This window comes from Elephantulus edwardii, unplaced genomic scaffold (genome assembly GCF_000299155.1).
Source record: "Elephantulus edwardii isolate Elephantulus edwardi_28Jun2011 unplaced genomic scaffold, EleEdw1.0 scaffold00208, whole genome shotgun sequence".
NCBI classification, from domain to species: Eukaryota; Metazoa; Chordata; class Mammalia; order Macroscelidea; family Macroscelididae; genus Elephantulus; species Elephantulus edwardii.
Window position 1 is genome coordinate 1,319,432 of NW_006399958.1, and position 25,164 is coordinate 1,344,595.

Consider the following 25,164-nt stretch of genomic DNA (forward strand, 5'->3'; position numbering starts at 1 on the left):
TAACTCGTGGTTGCTGTGATGCTGAAGCCTGTGACAGTGATGTGCCAATGGTGGTAACGGGTACCCATGGTGGACGGTGTTGGCTGGAGCTTCCCGACTAAATCAAGCCTGGAAGCAGGAGCGGCATCCACTTCCAAAATGGCTTGCCTCGGGAAACTCTATGTACAAACAGTGCTCAGGCTGTTCATTCATAGGGTCGCTATGAGTCATCTACGACTCAACGGCATCAAACAACAACAACAACATTGTGCTTTGAGGGCAAAGCAAATTGGTTTTCCATTTAATTATCTGTACATATTTCTGTTTTGCAATTAATTATAATAATTGTTGTTGTTATGTGCTGTCGAGTCGCCTGCGACTCATTGTGACCCCATGTACAACAGCCCTAAACTCTGCTCTATCCTGCGCCAATCTCTGACACACCCATCCCGATTACCCCAGACACTGAATCGATCCACCTCATAGAGCGTCTTCCTCTCCTGCGCTCTCCCTCCACCCTCCCAAGCATGACATCCCTCTCCAAGGACTGGTCCCTCCTTGCAACATGTCCAAAGTGTCAGATAAAGCCTCAGAAACCTTGCCTCTAAGTAGCATCCTGGTTTCACCCTCTCCAGGGTGAACCTGTTCATTTTCATAATTTCTAACACCTTCAATGTGACTTCACTCGTCCCATTCCCTCCCTGTGATTCTCATTTCTATTCATCCTTCCAGCTTACCACTTCTGCCTCCTGAGCTTTGTCTCTGGACCTGTGCTGCCCTTTTGGCCTCATGTGGTTGATTATTCTAAAGCATGAGTGCCTCTCTGGTGTTACCGTCCACCTTATCCATCTATTTACTGTTTGGCTAAAAGTTGAGTTACAGAGGCGACCCCCCCGCCCCAGGTTCAAAGCAAGACGAAAGGCCATAGAGTCAGGGGTTCCACTACTGGCTCTGTTGGACCCGTAATCAGTGTTGCTTTCTGTTATATACATGCTGGCTGGCACCTAACACTAACAGCTCTCCGATACTGTTGTAACTAGTATTTGTGAACCTCTATCAATAACGGTTTTTAGAATGAAGCAGTTATAAAAAGAAGGTGGAAAAAACCCTTTTAAAAGGTTCTGCTTAGTTACTAATAATGTAACTAAAAGGGAAATTCTTTTTTTAGCCTCAGCCCTGTCTATTAGTGTTTCTTTTCCCCCTTTCCTTTTATTCTAAGAGTGTAACTTGATGTAGGAAGATTTAACCAAACAATTTTGCTAGTACTGGCATCATGAAAGAAAGAGTACATTTAAGCAATTTACAGCTCTATTTATTACAAATTATTCTAGGATTGTTCTTGTTAAGTACTGCTGAGTCGACACTGACTCATAGCTGACCCTCCAGCGGGTTTTCAGAGGCTGTAAATGGAACTGGAGGAGTCTGACCATCTTTATCCCACAAAATAGCTGGTGGATTCGAGCTTTGTGCCTTTGGGTTGGTGGCTGAGCTCCCTGCCACTAAGCTACGGTCTGTTGAACCACCAAGCTTCCCTCCATACAATTAAAAACCTGTTTCCATTTTAGTTGTCTCTGACCCATGCTGTGGTTGTTACTGTTGTTAGATGCCACTGAGTTGAGTACAATTCATAATGACTCAATGAACAACAGATATGAACTCCGTTGCTATCCTGTGCCATCCTCCCATCTCCTGACTCACTAGAATCCTTTGCAGCAGTCACTGTGTCAAACCATCTGGTTGAGGGTCTTACTCTCTTTCACACACTTTCCATCTTTTCAAGCACTATGTCCTTCACCAAGGAGTAAGCCTCTCCTGACATCATGCCCAAAGTGTATCAGACAAATCTTTGTCATCTTTTGCCTCCAAGGAGCACTCTGACTGCACCCTCTCCAAGACATATTTGTTTGTTCGTTTGGGAGTCCGTGAGATACTCAGGACTCTTTTTCCAACAACACAGCTCAAAGACATCACTTCTTGAGAACCCTGTGAACGTGTTATTGGTAGGTGCCAGGAGGCTGCTCATGACTCATGTTGACCCTATCAACAACACATTGAGAGCTTGCCCTATCCTGCGCCATCTCCACCATCTCCACTACACTCAAGCTCATTGTTGCAGTTGTAATGTCAATCCATCTAGAAATGCTACAAGTTATAACCTTCAAGAGTGTAGCCTCTACACTGTGGCTCAACTTGCAGATTGAACAAGGTCGGTAAGGTGAACAGTAATACCAGGCAAAGCTTTCATTCCTTCTAATTGTTAATTATACAAGATTAAAAAAAAGGCAGCATTTGCCCAGCGATAGGGCTCAGAAGGCGTGAAGGGGTCCCATCAAAGGATGTATGGAGCTCTGCTGAAGAAGGAGGAACAATTGCCTCCTGTACCAGTCAGATCCAATTTGACGGTACACACATTTAAAAAAAAAAGATGTATGAAAACAAGAACCACAGAAAGGGAGAGGGAAGAGTGCGGTTACATTATAGAGAATGTCTTTGATGGCATAAAACAAAACCGAGCATGAATGGTTGAATGAGTCCTATAAAATGTTGCTCTTGTAACAATAAAAATAAAAAATTAGAGCTCTAAAAACCTGATGGAGAACAATTCTACATTCATGGGGTCATGATGGACAAGAGTCAACTCGAATGCAGCTGGAAGCGGCTATTATATTGTAAAGAGCAGTTGTAAAATATTTTTTTATCCTCCTAGGTGGTTCTCAAAACCTTCCCAGGGCCTCTGAGACCCCTCTCCTTTCACTCCCTTCCCTGGGTTGAAATTGCCCATCTCTCTATCTATCACGTCCATTCATCCCACAAAATATCCACCGAGCACCTTCTCTGTGCTAGGGACTGTTCTAGATTCTGCAGATCCATCTGCAAACCAAACAGACAAAAATGGCTGTCCACATAATGGGCAGATAAGACCATAATAAGGAAAATAAATTAGTAAACTAGAACACAAGTTAGGGTGGGGGTAAGGAAGAGGAGGCAGGGGGAGTAGAATTGAATATAAAATAGAATGGTGGGTTTTTTGTTTTGTTTTGTTTTTACATTTTATTATTTTGTGTGTGTGTGTACCATCAAATCAGATCTGACTGGTACAGAAAGAGATTGTCCCTCCTTCTCCAGCAGAGCATCTGGTGGATTTGAACCGCACACCTCTACATAACTGAATGTTTTGATCATAGATTCTAGAAAAGAATCTTGATCAAAACGGGGTGGCGGGAGGAGGGAGGAATGTGGAATATAATTTAAAATTCTTGTTGCATCCAGACTTTCTGGAGCTATGGAGGCTGGGTGAACTTCTGAAACTATTGCCTTGAAACAATCTTTTAACCTTTAAACCCAAACGATCTGCTGGAAGAATCTTCAAACAACAATATTGCTTCACTAGGCTTTAAAGAATTGTGTTGCACTCTTTTAAAAACTGTTGTGTTTGTTGTTGTTGAGTACCATCAAGTCAGAACCAACCCGTCGCCAACCCTCCAGTGGGTTTTATTTTCCTCGTTAATTGCATGGGAGGAGATTGCCCATCATTCTCCCGCAAAGCAGTTGGTGGATTCAAACCGCTTACTTTTGGGATTGCAGTGCAGTTTCTTACCAGTAGGCCACCAGAGCTCCTCCCTGCATGGGATCAATTTGACCACATCAAATGGAAAGATAGGAAGCCTGGGTGGAGGGGGCAACAAATTTATGGTTATGAGGGAGAACCACTCAGAGATGGAGAATGCTTGTACAACTTTAAAAAATGTAATCAAGGGAGTTCTGGTGGCATAGTGGCAAGAAGCTGTGCTGGAATCCCCAAAGCACTCAGTTCAAATCCACCAGGTGCTCTGCTGGAGAAGGAGCGTCAATCTCCTCCTGTGTCAGTCAGATCTGACTTGATGGTACACAATGAGAAAAAGGAAAAAAAATGTAATCAATGTCACAGAACCATACATGTAGAAACAGTAGAAATAGTGTATTGTTGTATATATTCCCAACAATAATAACAAGAAAAGGAAAAGAAATTCTAGGGGAAGGAAAGAAAAGAAGGTGGTCAAGGAAGGTCTCACTGAGAATGTACTCGGGCAACCCCCTGAAGGAAGTCATCTAGATATGTAGCGAAGAGTGTGCCAGGGAGAGGGAACAGCCAGTGCAAAGGCTCAGAGGTGGGAGTAAGTGTGTCATGCTCAAGGAAGAGCCAGGAGGCTCATGTCTCTGGAGCAGGTAAGTCAGGGTGAGACAGAGGCGTGAGATGAGGTTAGGCAGGGGAGAAACAGATTCCTTTCAGATTTCTGCTCCACCAGCTCAAAAAAACAATCCAGAACAATGCAGATAAACAAATGAGACATTAGCAGCACTGGAAAAACAAGAACCCAAGATCCAAAATATGAGGTCCAATGTTTCAGATGCTGTCAACATGATGGAGGGACACATGAGCAGAGTTGAAGAGATGGAACACAGAACCAGCGAAATAGAATATAGAATTGTCACCACTGATCTGCTAGAGCAAAAAGCAGAATCAAAAAGGAAGGGGGAAAAAAGAAAACCTAAGAATAATGTGGGACACCATCAAGAGAAATAACATGCGCATCACTGGAATCCCAGAACAGGAAGAAGGAAGTAAAGGCACCGGAAAAGTTGTGGAAGAATTACTAGAAGAAAACTTCCCAGATTTCTGCTCCACTGTCTTCACACTAGGGAGTTTTGGGCTGCCAACTGAAGATCGGTGGTTCGAATCCACCAGCCACACCATGGAAGAGAGATGAGGCACTTTGCTCCTAATATGGAGCCTTGGGAATGTGAGGGGGTCGCCATGAGTTGGGATCAGCTTGAGGGCTGTGAATTTGTTTGGTCTTAATCTTCTCCTTGGAGAGGCTTCCTCCTCTCACACAACATCCTAAGTCCTTTCACTCACCACAGGAGTTCAAATTCATTCAGATACACCTAGAAAGAAAGGCCTGGTGACTTGCTTGCAAAAAATCAGCCACTGGAAATTCAGTGCAGTACAAACATGCAACCAGACGTGGAGGGGATAACATCATACAGACAGCACAGGAAGAGGTCTCCAGTCTGGGGAACTTAAGGATTGAACCCTGGCTGCAAAACAGTTAAGCGTTCAACTGCTAACAGAAAGATCAGCCATTCAAACCACGCACAATTCCGCAGGAGAAGAACTTGGCCATCTGCTCTCACAGAGATTCCAAAAATTGGAATTCCATCTCACATTGGCCATTGGGTTTCTGAGCTTGTGTATCTTAACTGGGGTAATTGGCTTTGTCATTCTTTCTTCCAAGAGGTGGCTGGTGATTTCAAACTTCTGGCCTTTTGCTAGTAGCTCAAGGCTTAACGCTCTAAGCTAAAAGGTAGAGTCTAGGATCAGCTTAAGGGCAGGAGGTGATGATATGGGAGGAGAGAATGGGGAAAAATGGCTTTCAAGTTCACCGAGAGGAGTAAAAAGCACAGAAGCGTGTCATAAGATGGGCAGGCTGGAAGCAGAGGAATACTACTGTCCAGGGAGGCAAAAGGCTGACTGACAGGCTGACCGCCATGAACAAACTGAACACAGTGGCTTTGGCCTAGAGAGGGCAGCCAATCAGTGTGCATCAGAGGTCAATGACGCCACCGGCTGCCAGGCAGACTGCAATGAGTTGTCCAGGGAGCCTTGTAGGGAAATGTGCACCGGCATTGGGGGGAGGGGGTGTTGGGGGGACATGGGCTAGAGGCTGGAGGTGAACCAGGAAATCTGCCTCAGGGGCAATCCCTGACAGGGGCAAAATGAGGAGGAGAGCCTGGAGGGGAGGGACAGAGGAGAAGCAGAGAGGAATGAAATGAAGAGACAAGGGGTTAGAGAAAGGCAGAGGAGTGGGGCGGAAGGAAGGGGTAGAGTGAGAGATGGAGAGAGAGAGAGAGGAGGGGAGACAGAGGGAGCAGCAGAGAGGAGGGAAATGAAGAGAAAAGGAGGTAGATAACGGCAAAGAGGAGATAGTGAGTGAGTGAGAGAGAGAGGAAGGGAGAGAGATAGAGAGTGAGAGATGGATGCAGACAGGGATAGAAAGAGAAAGAGGAGGGGAGACAGAGACACAGAGAAGTAGAGGAGAGACAGACAGGGAGACAAAAAGAGGAGGTAGAGACAGAGATGGAGACTGTGACAGAGGGAGAGAGGGGGAAAGGGGGAGTGACAGAGAGACAGGGGACAGAGACAGAGGTCAGGAGAAGGACAGAAAGAGATGACAGGGAGACAGGATAGGAGAGAGAGAGAGAGAGAAAGAGAGAGAGAGAGAGATGGGGAGGGGTGGAGATGCAGGAGGCAGAGACAGAGGGCAGGTGAGAGACAGAAAGGAGGGATAGCCATAGGAAGATGGAGAGGAGAGAGACAGAGGGAAACAGAAACAAAGACAGAGAGAGAGATGAGGAAAGAGAGACAAAGACAGAGGGGGGGAAGAGACAGATGGAAATAGGAAAGGAAGGACAGAGAGGGAGTGAAAGGCAGGGGAGAGACACAGAGACGAGGAGAGATGAACAGTCAGCAGTACCTGGCTTCTAACTGACAGGCGGACAGTTTGAAACCACCCTCCACCCCAGCAGGTGTGAGGGAGAAAGAGCTGGCAACCTGCTCATGTAAAAACAACAGCTTTGAAACCCTTGTGGAGCAGGCCCATCTCCTTACTGTGGTGATGCTGTGAGACAGAAGCCCCTCGACATCACTGACATCACCGGACAAGAGCAAAGACAACAAGAAGGATGTGCGAAAGAGAAGAGGCTTCCAGGCCCCCCCCCCCCGATCTCCTGGCACCGTCCACCCTCCGCACCCCTCCTCGCAGCCCAGGCCTCCTACCTCAGTGGCAAAGAAGCCCTTGGGACGATGTTTGCCCAGGGACGCCAGGCCACCAGGCCCAGGACTCTCGCTTGCACTGATGGTCTGTTGAGCTGCTGCCAAGATTTCGTCCAGTTTGTCTAAAGAGAGGCGGGGAAGAGTGGGGAAGAGACAGCAGAGAGAGTTGGCTGGGGCTTGGCCTGGGGAGGGGGGCAGGACTTCTGCTGCTACACATTAAGACGCCCCTTCCTCCATCCCCCATGGACAAGGGCTCTGAGCGGAGACCCCAGCTCCTAGCCAAGCAGGCAGGGAGAAAAGTAGGGTCCAGGCTGTGGGTGGAGACAAGGACAGCCTTCCAAGAAGGGAAGAGTAGAGTGGAGGGGAAGCAGGAAGGGAGGAAGACGAGGAGGCTCAGACTGGATGGACCAGCATGGCTGGGTTATGAGGTGGTCAGCGCAGTGGTGGCTGAGGATGGGGGCGGTGGATGGAGTCGGGCGTGCATGGGATCCAAGTGGGGGGACCTGGGCAGCCCCGGGAGCAGGGCCGGGCCGTCTTACTGAGAGCCATCTGATACACGGTCCGTTTTTTCTCCATGCTAGGCAGCGGCGCAGGTTGATGCTCGTACTCTGTGGGCAAAGGACGCGGATGAAGCCCAGGGGCGCCCCTAGGCGGCGGTGAGGGACGCGGGCTCGGCCAGTGAGCGTGTCCAGCGGGCCAGCAGCGCGCAAGCGCAAGGGGCCGGGGGCGGGGAGGGGCGGGATCCGGACGAGGGCCCTCCCGCCAGGCCTGTGCCCACTCACCACTCTTCTTCTTCCAGGGGGAGACTAGCCCAGGGGAGAGGCAGTAGAGGAGCCAAGAGTTAGGATGTCAGGGGGAAGCGAGGGGCCCCCTCTCTGGGACTCCCGCCTCCCTCGGGGGCCTTGGGGTGCGGGCGATCAGCTTGCCCGACCCGCCTCCAGTCAGAGGAGACGGGGACCCCCCCAGGTCCACTCGGTTCTGTTTGGAGGAGGGGGGCTGGCCTTGCTCTCTGTTGGTCGGAGGTGGTGTTGGAGGGTGGGTGTGGGTCTGGTGGGGTGGAGATGGAGAATGGGGGTGGGTGGGTGAGGTGGGACCAATGGAGATGGGGTAGAAGGAAGGGGACCCGCAGAAAAGGATGTACACGGACCCCAAGAGAGGGTCCGCCAGAGAACAGAGACACGAGTGGACAGAGGAAAAGTGACTCTCAGCCATTCCTCCCCAGCGCGCGCACATTTACAGACACTCATGCGCGCGCGCGCGCACATCCACAGGCGCGCATGCGCGCACACACAAACGCAAGCCAGAGGGTCCGACCATGGATTGGAGCACAGGATGAGGACAAGGACCCCGGGTCACTAAAGACACTAACGAACTCGGGAGGACGGGGAAAGCCCACCCCACCGTCCCCTCACCCTCCCCGCACCTCGCCCCTCGGCAGGCTCACCCATCTCCTCCAGTTCCGATGTCATGGACTTGGAACGCAGAGAGATGGCCGGGGGCGGGAGCCGCTTCGCCTGCTGGGGTGCTGGGAAGATGAGGAAGGGACAGCTGTCAGCACGGTGGCATTAGAAGCTCCCAGGACCCCTTCTTCGGTGCCCCCAGAGCTCAGAGGGTAGCCACTTCAAGGGTACTGAGCTCTCTCTTCCTGTCTCAGTTTCAGGATCACAAAAAAAATAGTAGCCCTGTTTGGGGAAGAGGTGGTTGGAGGTGGGGACCTGTTGCTGGGGTTCCTGGGACTCAAACTGGTGGCCACAGGGTGGGGGTGTGTGGAGGGTGACGCCTGGCCATGCCAGAGGCTGGAGGAGGGTCACCTTTCTTGTGGACAGCCTCATCCATGTCTGGGTGCCTTGTGACCATCACCACCTTGACCATCAGAGTGTTGCCTCCTTGGCGGATCATGTTCACCACCTGTCGGTGGCCGACCTTCACCACGTTCTGCCCGTTCACCTGTGGGCCCCCCGCGGAAAGAAAACAAAACAAAACCAACACCAACCAGTCGCTGTGGAGTCAACACACTTACTCGGGTTGATTCTGTGGGCAACAGAGCAGATCTGCTACAAAGCTGCTCCCCCCCCCCTTTTATTGCTGAGTGAACATTTACCAAGTAAATCTGTTTTCCATCGAACCATACACATTTTGGTTCATGACACGAATGACAGCTTCACTCTTCCCCCTTCCTCCCTGTGACTCCTGTTTCCACACATCCTTCCCCTTCCTGCCTTTTGAGCTTTGCTGTTGTTCAGCAAGATTGAGTCAACTTCAACTCATAATAACTCTGTGTCTGACAGAATGAAACCCTGCCCCATTCTGCGTCCTCCTAACAGTCTCTGTGGGTTGTGTTTAAGCCCATTGTTCCATCTACTCTTCATCTCTTTTGATGACCCTCCGCCTTTCCAAGCAGGATACCCTTTTTCCAAGGCCCGAGCTTTATTTCAGGGCAAATGCTGCCCTTTTGATCAGATTGTTTTCCAAAGCTAGGTTTTCCAAAGCTGGGAATTTTAAGATGATTCCTTTCTTCCCTAGTGCCCGAGGATAAAACGTTCAGGGCTGAACCACCACTCAGACTCTCCACACCAGGCACTCTCAAACCACACTGTGTAAAGGAGAGGGAGTTGTATTCAGCCCCAGAGTCCCCTGCCTTTTCCAAGACCCTTCACCACTAATGTCCCCTCCTTCCAAGCATGACCCTCATCCTGTAACCCTCCTGGCCTCTGGGTTGGGAGAGAAGTTTGCTTACAGCTAGTCACATCTCTCTCCCTCTCTGTCTCCCAGTGTTGTATTTGGGGCGGGGGTTCGGTAGCTCTGAAGATGCTCCAGAAAAGCTTTTAAAGGGAATTACTGAAGCAGGTAGGGCCTGGGCTGGGAGGCAGGGGACCAAGGCGAGCTTTTGGGCTTCGAGCAGCAGAGAGAAGTGGTGTGAGAGCCCCTGCAAGGGAGTTAGACAGGGCTGCATGAGGTAAGCTGGAGGCTGGAGACGGGAGAGCCCTTTCCAGGGCTGTGTGTGCCTTGTTAAGTAGATTCTGATTCATAGCCACTCTGTGTATAGAGTGTTGTTGTTGTTGTTGTGAACTGTGGAGTCAGAAGTGACTCACAGTTGGCCCTCCAGTGGGTTTCCAGGTGTACTTACTCCCATCGAAAGAGACAGCTGGTGGATTCGAACTGCGTACCTCTGCGTTGGCAACACAGTTTACCGACCAGGCACCAGAGCTCTTTCATTATTATTATTATTATTATTATTATTATTATTATTATTATTATTTATGCGTGTACTGTCAAATCGGATCTGACTGGTACAGGAAGCGACTATTCCTCCTTCTTCAGCAGAGCATCTGGTGGATTTGGACCACGCACCTCTAGGATTGCAGTGCAGCTTCTTGCCACTAGGCCACCAGAGCTCTTTCTGTGAGCAGACTAGAACTGCCTCACTAACATTTTGCTAGCACCATTTGTTGAAAAGGTTATCATTTCCCCATTTGATAGCTTTGATTGCCGTGTCGAATATCAGTTGACCATAGATAGCTGGGTCTACTTCCGGGTTCTCATTTCTGTTCCATTGGTCTACGTGCCTGTCATTGGACCAGTACCATGCTGTTCTGGTTACCACTGCTGTATAGCAGGTTTTGAGGCCAGGGAGTGCTATACCTCCTACCTCATTTTTGTTTCTCAGACGTGTTTTGCTTATTTGGGGTCTCTTGTCTCTCCAAAAAAATTGGATAATTTTCCTTTCAATCTCCTTGAGAAATGAGTTTGGTATCTGGATTGGGGTTGCATTGAACATGTAAATTCCTTTTGGTAGAATTGTCATTTTCACCATATTGAGTCTTCCTATTCATGGGCAGGGCACGGTTTTCCATTTCTTTAGGTCTTTCATTGTGTCTTTCAGAAATGCTCTGTAGTTTTCTTTGTATAGATCTCTTGTATCTTTAGAGTTACGTTTTCTTCTCTGCAAAAGCTCCCATCTCCCCCAGGAACGTGCAGTGTGACATTCTGTCGTACACAACATTGCTAAAAGTTGGAACCACCCAAGACAATCTATGAAAGGAACAGGTGGCCAGGTGCTGGGTGTGCTCCAGCGGGGGACCTTTCCGTTAGCTGTCAGGTGGACAGTCACAGCCACACAGCAACCCCATGGGAAGGAGCAAAACTGCCCCGTAAGGGTTTCCTAGGCTGTAAATCTCACTGGAGAGGAGCAACAGGCTTTTGGATAAGAGGGTTGCCAGGCCTTTCTACCGAGGCACCTGCATTTGCATGGGCGCTCCCTGCGCTTGGCTGTGAGCCTCTAGGGGGGGAGACCCCAAACTCACCTCGATGAGGAAGTCTCCCATCCTCAGGCCGGCTCTCCAGGCCACGCCGCCCTCATCCACTGACTCCAGGTACTGCAGCGCCGGGAAGGCCGGGGTGGGCGTGAACTCCTCAATGGGGGTCTGCGCTGCAGATGGGGAGGAGCCGGCGGGGTCGGAGGGGAGGGGGTGGAGAGGCCGAGCAGGGGATGGGGCTCAGACCCAAGTCACGGAGGCCACACCGTAGCTGAGGGACCAGCCCCCCCCTCCCGGGGGGCGGGGCGGTGGGAGACCTGGGGTCCCTGGCCCCGTCCCCTTTCCACGCCTCCCTCAGCCCCGCGTCTCGCTCCCACCCCCTCCCCGGCCGGCACTCACCCTTGGCACCCCGGAGCACGAACCCAAACCCCTCGCTGTCCTTCTTCTGCAGCAAGACAGTCTTCTCCTTAATGATGTAATCGCTGGGGGCGGAGTGGGGGAGAGGAAGAGGGAGAGGAGGGGGCGGGAGGGGCGGAGAACAGCTCGTGAGACGCTAAGCCAGCGCCCCTCCCGCAGCCCGGTGGCCCCGGAGAAGCCCCGACTTGCGCTCCGCTCTTGGCACCTTCTCCCTGCTCCCCGGAGCAGCCCTGACGGGCCTCCCCCTCAGCGCTCACTCGCTCTCTCATTCATCCATCCGCGCATCCATCCACCCAGCCATTCAGCAAGCAGCACCCCAGCCCACAGCGCACCCGGCGCGGCGCGCGCGCGTGAGCGCCCGGGACCAGGGCCACGAGCCGGCCAGATGCCTAGCCTCCTGCCTGCCTCTCAAGTCCCCACCACCAACCGCTTCGGGACTGTGACCTTGAGCCCAGTGACTTTGGACTCTCAGGCTCATGGTGACCCCGTGTGCGTCAGAGCCCCGGATCTGCACGGAGAGAGTTGTCACTCGTCAGATTGCCAGGCCTTTCCACCTTGCTGGGTAGATTGGCACACCCCTGCTCTGAGACCTTGGAGGGGTAGCACAGATGTGTGGGAACAGACGCCTAGCTCACCCTGTAGCCCGTTTTACCAGGCTGTAAATCGCACGGGAGGAGATTGCCCACTTTTCTCCCGTGGATTCAAACTGCTTCCTACAGACTAGGCCACCACAGCTACCAGAAACTTAGCACCATCCTTGGTACACAGTGCTCGGTAAAATTCACTTCCTGTCTTATTGCCAGAATATTTTTTTTTATTCATTTTAATGAAAGTTTACAGAGATTTTGGATTTCCATTCATTCATTGTTGCATTTTTCTCTCTACCCGCCCCTCCCACCCCCCAGTTCGCTCTTCTCTTTGAAAAGTAAAAGAAAAATTCCTTCATTGGTATACAATCCCCTCCACCCTGAGTACACTCCACTATGCAGCCTTCATTCTGGACTCTTGTCATAACCATCATACCATATATCGCTTTTAAACGGTTCTCTCCCTCATCTGTTTCAATCCAGTATACATAATTTATCCAGTTTTTCCTCAGTCTTACCCCAACCCTGATGTCAGTCTCGTTCTACAAGAGTTTGCCAGAGTATTTTTAAACTACAAGAAGACGATAAGGAGCCTCTCTGCTCCTCTTTGTTGTTGTCAGGTGCCATGAAGCCATCCAACCCCTCCCTAAACACACACACACACACACACACACACACACACACACACACTCCCCATCTCCCCATCATGATGACAGCCTGAAGGTGTCACTGTCTGACTTTCAGGAAGATTGTCAGGGTCTAGTCTGGAAGCTTCGCTGAAACCTGTTTGGTTTGATAGGAACATGGGACCCTCACTGGCAGATCCACAAAGATGTGCTTGGGACGCACCAGGCAACCGAGTCTCCAACTTGGAAGGCAAGAATTCTACCATGGGTCCCTCCGACTCTTCTACCACGTACTGTAATATATGCTAGCAGTGCACACAGTGTTTTCGAGACCCATGCAATTCCTGTACATACTAGTTTCCCAGGAGGTCTGTCATATGCATGTGTGCATTATTTATGAGGATGTTATATGGGGAAACATGGTGTCTATTTTCTGGTGACGCAGTCTGTAGGTGGCACCTCTCTGGCATTCAAATTCATCAGCTGCTCAGTGGGATAAAGACGGGCAACTTCCTCCCCTGTGACTTACAGCCTCCCCGAAAACTTGTTAGAGGATCAGCTGCGAGATTCTAACTCCATGGCATGAGTTGTGTTTGTTTTTTTTTAAGTGTATGTTGTTGTTATGTGACGTTGAGTCACTTGCGACTCCTAGCGACTCTATGTGCAACAGCTCTAAACCCTGCTCTATCCTGAGCCAAGCTCATTGTCTCTGACACACTTAACCCCTTTACCTTAGTCACTGGATCGATCCATCTCATAGAGGGTCTTCCTCTCCTGCGCTGTCCCTCTACCCTCCCAAGCATGACGTCCCTCTCCAAGGACTGGTCCCACCTGGCAACATGTCCAAAGTATGCCAGACAGAGCTTCAGAATCCTTGCCTCCAAGGAGCAGCCTACTTTCACCCTCTCCAGGATAAACCTGTTTGTTTTCCTAGCAGTCCACGGTATATTCAATACTCTTCTCCAGCACCACAGCTCAAAGACATCAATTCTCCTTCTATCATCCCTCTTTGTTGTCCAGTTTTCTGACACATAGTAAGTAATTACAAAGACGATGGCCTGGATCAGGCACACTTTAGTCTCCAGATTGACATTGTTGCTGTTCAATACTCTGGAGCGGTCCCTACCAACAGAATTTCCCATTGCAATTTGTCTTTTGATTTCCTGGTTGCTGGTACCAATAGTGTTGATTGTGGAATATATATATATATATATTTGCTTGGCTCCATAGTCAACAGTCTTGGCACCAGCAGCCAGGAAATTAAAAGGCACATTGCCATGGGAAAGTCTGCTGTTAGGGACCTCTCCAAAGTGCTGAAGAGCAATGATATCTCTTTGGAGACTAAGGTGCATCTGATACAGGCCATGGTCTTCGCAATCACCTGTTATGCATCAGAGAGTTGGACAATGACCAAGGAGGATAGAAGGAGAATTGATGCCTTTGAGCTGTGGTGCTGGAGAAGAGTATTGAGAATACCATGGACTGCTAGGAAAACAAACAGATTTGTCCTGGAAAGGGTTAAACCGGGTGGCTCCTTGGAGGCAAGGATTCTGAGGCTCCGTCTAACATACTTTGGACATGTTGTGAGGAGAGACCGGTCCTTAGAGAGGGACATCATGCTTGGGAGGGTGGAGGGACAGCGCAGGAGGGGAAGACCCTCTATGAGGTGGATTGATTCAGTGACTGGGATAATTGGGATGGGAGTGTCAGAGACAGTGTGATTGGCACAGGACAGAGCGGAGTTTAGAGCTGTTGTACATAGGGTCGCTATGAGTCGCAGGCGACTCGACGGCACATAACAACAACAACAACAACAACTATATATATATATATATATATGAGAGAGCTGTTTTTTGTTGTTGTGAAGTTGACTACGACTCATAGAAACCCTGTGAACCACAGGCATGAACTCTGCCCCATCCTGTGCCGTCCTCATGGTCTCTGACATACTTGAGGCCATTGTTAAAGTCACTGTGTCACTGCTGTCAATCCATCCTGTTCAGGGTCTTCCTCTCTTTGGCTCTCCACCTTTCCCAGAATGATGTCTTTTCCCAAGGACTAACCCTTCCTAGCCACATGCCCAAAGTTAGTGAGGTGAAATTTCAGCATCCTGGCCTCTAAGAAAGACCATGGTTTTATTTTATACATAAATATACGTATTGAGCCACTCTGGTGGCCTAGTGTAAGGAGCTGCACTACCAATCCAAGGGCACGTGGTTCAAATCCCCTAGATACTCCATGAGAGAAAGATGGGTAGCCTCCTCCCACGCAATTTACTGTCTCTGAAAATACACTGGAGGGTCAGCTATCTATGGGCCAATTCTGACTCAATGTCACACAACAATAACAAATATACATATATGTCCCCACCACATATTGTCAAGCATCTTCTTGTTGTTGTTATGTGCTGTCGAGTCACTTGTGACTGATAGCGAACCTATGGACAACAGCCCTGAAACCTGCTCTATCCTGTGCCAACTTTACTGTCTCCGACACACCTACTCTCATTACCCCAGTCACTGTATCAATCCATCTAATCAATGGTCTCCTTGTCTTTCTCCATCCCTCCACCCTTCCAAGCATGTCCCTCTCCAAGAACCAGTCTCTCCTTGCAACATGCCCAATGTATGTTAGATGAAGTCTCAGAATCCTTGTCTCCAAGGAGCAGCCTGGTCTCATCCTCTCTAGGATGAACCTCTTTGTTCTCCTGAAAGTCCATGGCATATTCAGTACTTTTCCAGCACCACAGCTCAAAGGTATAAATTCTCTTTCTGTCATCCCTAGTCACTGTCCAGCTCTCTGCTGCATAGCAAGCAATTACAAAGACTATGGCCTGAATCAGGTGCACCTTAGTCTTCACACTAACATCATTGCTCTTCAGCACTCTGGAGAGGTCCCTGACAGCCTGTCTTGTAGCATTGCTTACTCTTATCCAATGTGGTAGACACACATATACGGTTATTTATACTGAAATAAACAAAAATTTAAAAACTTAATTCTTCTATCTTATTAACTCCCTCTGAAAATCCCCTGGAAGGTCAGCTATGCGTCAGTTCTGACTCTATGGTACACAACAAAAACAACATCAACAACAATAGTTCTTTTTATCAGTCACATTTCAAAGCCCAGCAGGTACACTGGACAGCACCCATGTAGACTACTGCTATTGTCACAGAAAATTCTGTTGCAAGTGCTGACTTAAATTTTCCTTTATATGGGCCTGTCTGGGGGCTCTGATGGTCTCATAGGTAAGAAGTTGTGCTTCCAACCCGGATGGCAAGCAGTTCAAATCAACTAGTTGCTCCCTGGAAGAAAGACGGGCAATCTCCTCCCATGTAATTGACTGCCTCTGAAAACCCACTGGAGGGTCAGCAATGAGTCGATTCTGACTCAATGGCAATGAGTTAAAAGTCAACTCCTACCAAAGAAGGAATTTTTCTTTCGCTTTTCAAAGAGTGGTGCAAACTGGGGTGGGGGGGGGTGAGGGCGGGAGGAGTGGGGAGAGCTGGGCAGGGAGAAAAGTGCAACAATGGATGAATGGAAATCCAAAATCTCTGTAAATGTTTATTAAAATTAATAAAATAAAAAAATTCTCAAAAAGTTAACTCCTACTAAGATTTACAGCTTCTGCAGCTTGATGGAGGGACACTGATTCAGAATCAGCTCAGTAGTGATGAGTTTGAGCTTTTAAATGTCAAGGAGACATTCTCATGGCGCAGTGGGTTAAAGTATTTCGCTGCTAATAAAAAGGTCGGCGGTTTAAAACCCACCAGGCTCTCTGAAGCACAAAGATGATGCATTGTGTGTCCGTAAAGATTTACAGCCTTGGAAATCATATGGGGCCATTTTATTCTGTCCTACCATGTTGCTAGGGAGTTCTGCTGGTCTAGTGGTAGGAAGCTGTTACTGCAATCCTGAAGGCACGCAGTTTGAATCCACCGGCCGGCTACTCCATGGGAGAAGGATGGACAGTTTCCTCCCATGAGATTAACTGGCTCTGAAAACCTGCTGGAGATTTGGTTCTGATTTGAAGGCACACAATAATAACAACAACAACAACAACAACAACAGGGTTGCTATGAGTTGGAGCTATGAGTTGGAATTAACTCAACAGTGGGAGGTGGATTTATATTTCAAATAATTCTTCCCTTAGTTTGTGTATTCTTTTCTTTTTCTAGGTGTGTGTGTGTGTGTGTACTGTCAAATCAGATCTAACTGGTACAGGAGGAGATTGCCCCTCCTTCTCCAGCAGAGCATCTGGTGGATTTGAACCTCGCACCTGTGGGATTACAGTGCAGCTTCTTGCCAGTAGGCCACCAGAAGCTCACCTAGTTTGTGTATTCTAGCTAAAGGCAAACCATTTGCACAGAGCTGATAAAACCAAAGACCATTTGCTGACTTGAGTCTGACTCGTTAGTGATCCCATGAGTATCCCAAGTAGAACTGTGTCCCGTAGGGTTTTCAGAGGTTGATTTTTAAAAGAGTCTGCTGTAATAACTTTCTTTTCCAGAGTCTCTGCATGGATTTCAACCCACCAACCTTGTTATTGATCAAATCCTGAACTATTTAAACTATCCATGGATTGATTCCTGTATGACCTGATTCCAGTCAAGTCAGACTCACTGCTGTCAAGTCAGTTCCCACTCACAGTCTGACGAGATGGAGCAGAAAGCCCCCTCAGGGCCTGTCCGTCATTATGGAAGCAGACAGACAGCCTCATCTGTCTTCAGCAGAGTGGCCGGTGGGTTTGAACCACTGATGTTTGGGTTAGCAGCCCCATGCACAACTATCAGAGTACCAGAAACCCTTGTGTTGATTGAAAAACCAACTGACTACCATCAAGTCAGTACTGAGCCAGGGGGACCCTCTGGTGGGTTTCTGAAGCTGTAAATCCTCATGCAAGCAAACTGCCCATCTTTCTCCCACAAAGCATCTGGTGGATTTGAACCGCTGGCTGTTAAAAACGTAACTCAGTGTGTCACCAAGAGCCCTCACTGATTTAAAAACAACAATAGCAACAGCAGTGGCAGCAGCAGCAGCAGCAACAACAACAACAACACTGTTGTGGAGTTGATTCTGACTCAGGGAAGCCCTGCATTGGGTTTTTGGGGATGTAACTATTAATAGGAACCGACTACCTTCTCTCTCTCCTGTCCAGCACTCGGTGGATTCAAGCCAGTATGCTTTTGGGTACCAGCATGACACATAAACCCTCTAAGATAGTTCCTCCTGATAGTTGCCAGTAAGACCGCCCAACTCTCCCAACACATTCATGGAATAACCACATACCCAGGAAACTTCTGTTAAACTCAAATTCATTCTCTTTATCTCGACACCCACCAAGTTCACTCCAGTAACAGCCCAAACCCTAACGCCACCACTGTCCACTTCAGGAATATCTATCCCATGAGGCTCAATATCAAGAAGACAAAGATCTTCACCACTGGGCCAATTGGCAGCATCAGGATGGATGGTGAAGAGACTGAGATTGTTGACAACTTTAGTTTGCTTGGCTCCACAGTCAACACTCTTGGCACCAGCAGCCAGGAAATTAAAAGATGTATTGCCATGGGAAAGTCTGCTGTGAGAGACCCCTCCAAAGTACTGAAGAGCAATGGTGTCACACTGGAGACTAAGGTGCGCCCAATACAGGCAATGACCTTTTTAATTACTTGCTATGAGTCAAGGAGCTGGACAATGACTAGGGAGGCTAGAAGGAGAATTGATGCCTTTGAGCTGTGGTGTTGGAGAAGAGTATTGAATATACCATGGACTGCTAAGGAAACGAACAGGTTAATCCTTGAGAGGGTTAAACCAGGCTTCTCGTTGGAGGCAAGGGTTCTGAAGCTTCATCTGACATACTCTGGACATATTGCAAGGACGGACCAGTCCTTGGAGAGAGGCGTTATGCTTGGGAGTATGGAGGGACCGCGCAGGAGAGGAAGACTCTCTATGAGGTGGATTGATTCGGTGAATGGGGAGGTAATGGGGGTAGGTGTGTCAGAGACAGTGAGATTGGCTCAGGATAGAGCAGGGTTTAGGGCTATTGTACATAGGGTCGCTATGAGTCACAGGCAACTCGACAGCACATAACAACAACAACAACAACAACATGTCTGGTGTAGACAATACCCCAGGACAGGAGAACGAGTCCCTGAATGGCACCAACAGTTCTCCTAACTAAAAGGTTGGAAGTTTGGATCCATCCAGGAGCAACTCCTGGCAAGCTGTGTTTGAGAATCGCAGCCCTGAAATCCATATCGAGGGTGAGCATTCCTACTCTGTCCGAAGGGGATCGCCAGGGGTCAGAAATGGCTCAGTGACAAATGTTGTTGTTTCTGTGAGATACATTCAAATACGAGCTCCGACCCTACTCATCTCCTTTGTATTACTCAGAACATCCGCCCACCACTCCCAAATCCATTCAGACTCAGACCACAGATGTCAGAGGAGAACCTGTAAATTTTCATGGGGGAAAGCTGCCTTCTCATCCTCCTGCTTGGAATGGCTGAGGATTCGAACTGCTCACCTTTCCATTAACAGCCCAACACTCAATTCAGAGACACCCAGCACAGATCCAGCCAGTGCCTTAGGCCTTCCTTCCCCAGTAACATCTGAAAGCCATCCCAACATTATCTGTAGCACCCTAGCCCCCCTAGACTAGATAGTGTACCTTAACATTACCCAGACCCCCCCTGCCATATCCCAGTGGCATCCAGGCTGCCCCAGCACGCTCCAGTAACAGCCAAGTGCACTCTTCACACCCCACTCCCTGCACTCCAATTACCTGCCCTCACAGATTCAGCACAACAGCCCTCCGTGCGAATACTCCAGTATCTTTGAGCAACACCTCCACACATCCCAGTATGTTCCAATAATAACTCCCCCTCACTCGGATCTCTGTGTATTCTCCCAGCACGCCCCCCTGAACACTTCTCAGGGCGCATGCCAATTTTACCTAACGTGCTCCTGCTGCTTCAGGGTGCCGCCCCCTCCCAGCGCCCCTGCACGCGCCCAGGCCCCTCACAGCTCCCATTGTGAAATCCATCCTCCCTTAGCCTAGCGGAGGGGGGGGGTGGCGTGTGGCACGTGCACCGTACTCCTAAACGCACTGTCACCTCTTCCCGGCGCTGGGAGCTCAAGGCGCAGGCGCACCCTGACGCAACGCCTTACCATGCACGCACCGCGACCTCACCTCAAGTCTGCACCCACTGCTGTCCAGTTCATTCCCAGTCACAGTGCTAGTGACCCTGCAGCACAAAGTGACACTGCCCCGGAGGGTCTCCAAGGACGCTGATCTTACAGAAGCAGGCTGCTGCCTCATCTTTCTGTCAAGGAGCAGCTGGTAGATCCGAACCACCGAGCTTTGGGTTGGCAGCCAGGCACTCCAGCACTGTGCCACCACGGTTCTCACTCCTAGTTTGGCTTCATGCAGTATAAACACATCCTCGAAACTGGAGCCAAGTCATGTGACTTCAATGCAGGGGACAGCCCCTCTGTAGCTGGGTGGAGGGGTGTTGGAAGAGAAAGAAGGGCATAAATGGAGTTAAAGAGGGAGGAAGGAAAGGGGGCCAAGGAGGTCAAAGATTGAGTGGTGAGAGTCAACAGAATAGGTTCAGAGGTAGAACTGACTGCATCACGTGCTGTCCCTCCTGTCATCACCACGTGCCTCCTGGGACTTCTGATGTCCTGTCATTGTTGTTAAGTGCTGTCAGGTCTATTTCCACTCATGGGGACCCCATGTGTCAGAACAGCAGAGCCCTTCAGGGTTTCCAGTCTGTAATTCTTGCAGATACAGAAGCAGCTGGGTAGGTCTGAACCATTAACCTTTTGGCTAATAGCTGGATGGTTAACTGTTTGCACCACCAGGGCCCTTGCTTGCTTCCTCTACCCAAAACAGTCTTCAGGTGACCTCAGAAGGTCCACCTTTCTTCATTTATTCCCTAAATCCCAACTGTCCTCACCTCTTTCCCGTAAACATTTTCACCCCATAGCTTTCGCATATCTCATAAATAAAAATCTGAAACAAAACCAGCCTCTGCCGTCAGATGGACTCTGACCCCCGGTGGCCTCATGGGTTACGGAATAGAATCGTCCCACACAGTCTTCTTGGCTGTAATCTTATGGAAACAGAGTTCTCTTTTCTAGCACTGTGGGTAGGCTTGAACCAGTGACTTTTAGGTTAACCACTGATTGCTAACAGAATGGGCCACTATCTCCATAAATGACGCAACCAACTCAATCCACTGTCTCCAGTCAATTTTGACTCATGACAATCTTCCATTGAATTCCAGAGGATAAATCTTAATGGCAGCAGACTGCTTTATCTCTCTCCCATAGATGGGTTAGGGATTTGAACCACCAAACTTTTGGTTAGCAGCCAAATGCTTCATCTGCTACACCACCAGGGCTCCTTATTCTCATAAATAAGTCTTCCTCCAAATACTCTATTCCCCAGTATGTGGAAGAAAGACTGAACAAGAGTTGATACACTTAAATTGCGATGCTGGAGAAGAATATTGAATATACCATGGTGACCTGGTGGGTAAGGAGTTGCACCGCCCAGCCAAAGGCAGGCAGTTCTAATCCACCAACTTCTCCTAGTGAGAAAGGTGGACAGTCTCCTCCTGTGCAATTCACATCCTCTGTAAACCCGTTAGAGGGTTGCCTATGAGTCAGTTCCAACTCAACAGCACATAACAACATAACCTACATGGCCTGAAGAATGAACAAATCTGTCTCGGAGGAAATGAATCCAGGATGGTCTTTAGAATGGAAGATGGTGAGACTGAGAACAAGGAGGGACCAGTCACTGGAGAAGGGCAGCAAGCTTGGCAATAAGAGGCTCAGTGAAAAAGAGAGAGTGAAAAAGAGAGATGGGTTGGCACAGTGGTTTCAATGGGGCAGAAAGGAGGAGGAGGAGGCAGGGCAAGATGTGAGGCGTTCTCCTGAGGTACAATGGGTCACTATGTGTCACAGCACCGAATAGCGACAAAGGACTGATATTCTCATCACCATTCTACACAGGAAGCATTTGTTACCTGCTGGGGTCCATCTGAAGCACTTAACAAGACAAACTGCTCTGGCGCGCGTGTTTGTGTGTGTGTGTAACCTGTCTCCTCTGAGGCACCACCTCCACCTTACCCAGCAGCCACTCCAAAGCACATGACCACAAGCTTGACAGAGTAGAACTGGGCTTGGTGGGGTTGCCAGAGGTTGATCTCTCCAGAGCAGGTTGCCAGGCCTTTCTTCCTAGGTGCCTCTGAGTGGAAGTGAACTGCTGACCTTTTTGGGTTGTCGCTGAGCGTGTAACTCTTTGTGCCACCCTGGTCACACTGTGACTAACACTCTTTAACATCCAAGAGAATATCTGGGTAGCTACAGTGAACCTCTTCCCTCCCAGCACCCCAGCTTGTCAAGCACGTGTACCCGTGGACCAAATCCCACTGGAGCAGCCCTTTCAGACTTGACTCTGTTCCATGATATGGTGGTTTAGTCCATAGAGAATTGCATGGCTCAGTCCCAAAGTTTCGCCTCCCTTGTGGTTCAAATCTACCAGCCGCTCCATGGGAGAAATATGGGCGATCTCTTCCTGGGCGATTTGCAAGCTCACACACCTAACGGATGATCAGCTATGAGTCGGTTCCCACTGGATGGTAGCAAGTTTGAGTTTGATGCCCAAAACGTTAACAGCGACAGCCACCAACCCTACCGAATCCCAGATACTGAGTCCCAGCCACGTTTGCCCCCCTTGATTCAGTCCGTCCTCACAACAGCCCCGGGAGGGACTTGACTGTGGATATTCCCATTTTACAGAAGCTGGAGCTGAGATTTAAACTCACTACCCCAAACCAGTCCCACTGCTGGAGACTCGATTCTGCCTCAGAGCCAGTCTGTAGGGCAAAGCAGAGCTGCCCAGGAGTCCCCCCCCCCCCCGCCTTCCTCTTGGAGGGCCTCTCTACTGGCTCCAATCCTTTGAGTTGGTAGACAAATGCTTTAACCACTGTGCTGCCAGCACCCATATGGGATGCCCCTGATTATGTTTGCACACTCCTAAATCACCCCAGGGCCCCCTTCTTGCCTTCCCTGCATGCCACTCCATGCCCCACCCTCCTCTCCACTCTAATTCTCCACTCCAGGCCTCAAAATGTGTATTGTATACAAGGCTCCCCTTCATCCTGTCACACCCTTGCACCTCCTTCCAGCCCCTCACTTCTGTAGCTGTCCCCCTCTCTTCTCTGCGCCTCCATGTCCTTTGAGAGCTCCAAGTGTCCCCAGCCCACCTCCAAGGGCTCCCAGTTGTGCGAGCCCTTCTCACAGGCCTCCAGTGCTGCCCTGCCACCCTCAGGCCCACCATACACTCTACATCCCCTCTACAAGTCTTCCTTCCACTTCTGTGACTTCCCCACCCCTCCAGTGTCCGTCCACCCCTGCTCCCTGCCTTGATTGCACCCCAGATACCCCTCACCCCCTCTAACCCCACCGGTGTCCCTTTAGAGCCCCCTCAGGATCCCTTCGCACCCCTGGCCTCCTCCCCTTCGCCACAGGTTCCCCTCAGTGGAATCTTCTCTCCACTTTCACATCCTCAACTCTCATCTCGCACACCCGGCTGCCTCTTTTTACTTGCAGCTGCATTTCATTTGCATTCCCTGCATCCTCTCTCCAGCCTGTCCAAATCCCCACCCCCAAATCCTCTCCGGCGCTCCTGCATTCGCTCCCTACCCATTCCTCTTCTCTGCACACCCTGTGCACGTCCTCTTCCTCACCTCCCCCATGTGCTGTGATCCCCGGCCCCCATACGTGCACCCCCCCCAGCTCTCTCCCAGGCTCCATCCTCACCCCTCCTACCTCCTATCCAGACCCTCTCCAGTCCCACCCCCTTCCCAGCAGCATTGCCCATTCATTCCCAGTACTGCTGAGGACCTGCTCTGCTCAGGTCAGACAATGCCTGCCTCCAGGCCACCCCTGGGGGGGCCTAGCCTGGCCTCTGGAGCCCAGCAGTCGGCTCTTGTTCCCTCACAGGGCGACTGCAGCAGCTTCCACTCCCCCACCTCCACTAAGTCCCTGTGCACCCCCAGGTTGCCACAGTCCAGAAGCCTCTACTGCCCACGGCACCCCTGGGGTACTCAGCCCCTTTTCAGTTGTCCCCTCTGCGCAGGCCGGGCCTCCACGCGGAGAAGCCAGCCCTGCTCTGTGCTGAGAAGTGACAGGGACCAGCGGCCGCAGCTACCCATGCACAGCTCGGTGGCCATGACTCCACACACGTGCCCTACACAGCCCTAGGATGGGGCCAGCAGCTCAAGTGCTCGCCCAGGCACAGACCCCCTGCGGGCAGGGAGAGGGGCACTCAGGGACAGAGACTACATGGAGGGACAGGCGCCAGGGGGAGGGGGGGTGGCGAGGGGGAGGGGACAGGCCTGGCACCAGAGGGTGGGTGTTGGGAAGCACAACCACAGCCGCAGTCTGGGACAACTGCCCTCCATCACACACACACACACACACACACACACACACACACACACACGTCCCCAGACAGCCTCGCCACTGCTCCAGGTCACACGCAGAGACAGACACTGTCACACAGGGCAACACAGATGGACACAGCTTGGAGGCGTGGGGTGGGCTGGGAGCCCACCAGGTCTGTGTGTACGTGTGTGCGTCTCACACACACACACGCACACACACACACGCACACACACACACACACACTCACATGGCTGCAGGCGTCTCTCTCTCTCTCACACACACACACACACACGCACGCACATCGACACAGCCACATTGACACAGGCAGAGTGACACACGCAGCGGAAAAAGAGGAGGGGAGGGGAGGGGAGGCCGGGGGCGGGATGTGTGTGTGAGGTGGAGGAGGGGGAGATGACTGTGAATGGAGAGAGGGGTATGAATGGGGGGACCTGCCAGCTCCGCCGAGGGGTGTGGGGAGATGGGGCGCAGAGGGGCTGGGGCCCCGCGCTGTAGGCATCTGAGGGGAGCTCAGTGGGGCTCCCCAGAGGGAAGGCTCTCCATAATGGGGGTGCTAAGGGCGCCGGAAAGGGCAAGTGGGTTCCGGGACCCAGAGTACGGTCCATATGGAGGGTTGAGGGGGTCGTGGAAGCGTCCGTGAGGTGGGGGGTTAAAGGAAAATCAAGGTCCAGGAGTGAGAAGGAGGAGTGCGGGGAGAGGGGGCCCAGGGAAGCGGACGGAGAAGAGACAGGCTGGGAAGAGGGCATGGCGCTGAAAGCAGGTTTCGGGGTGAGGAACAGCATCTCGGAGGAGGAGAAGGAGGAATCCCAGAGGTGGAGGATTCGCGGCCCGGGAGGGTCGTCATGGTGGGCCGGGGAGGAAAGGGGGCGGCGCGCTCGTTACCTGTATATGTACCAGACGCTGCGCCGCCGGGGCCCCAGGGCCGGCCAGCTGGATGAGAGCGCGGGGGGCGGCTGCGGCAGGGAGCCCCCACCGGGGCCTCCCCCGAGCCCCCCGCCACC

At 50.7% G+C, this 25,164-nt stretch overlaps 1 protein-coding gene across 1 annotated transcript in view; it reads right to left on the reverse strand.

Annotated features, from left to right (window-relative positions):
• Window positions 1-25,164, reverse strand: part of SHANK1 (SH3 and multiple ankyrin repeat domains 1) — an 87,378-nt gene that overhangs the window by 14,714 nt on the left and 47,500 nt on the right. Inside the window, exons 15-21 of the mRNA XM_006897346.1 lie at window positions 11,449-11,531; window positions 11,098-11,222; window positions 8,605-8,740; window positions 8,238-8,318; window positions 7,576-7,599; window positions 7,333-7,401; window positions 6,797-6,915 (exon numbers count right to left, since the gene is read on the reverse strand). Of these exons, the coding sequence (XP_006897408.1) occupies window positions 6,797-6,915; window positions 7,333-7,401; window positions 7,576-7,599; window positions 8,238-8,318; window positions 8,605-8,740; window positions 11,098-11,222; window positions 11,449-11,531 (637 nt within the window). The remainder of the gene's footprint in view (window positions 1-6,796; window positions 6,916-7,332; window positions 7,402-7,575; window positions 7,600-8,237; window positions 8,319-8,604; window positions 8,741-11,097; window positions 11,223-11,448; window positions 11,532-25,164) is intronic.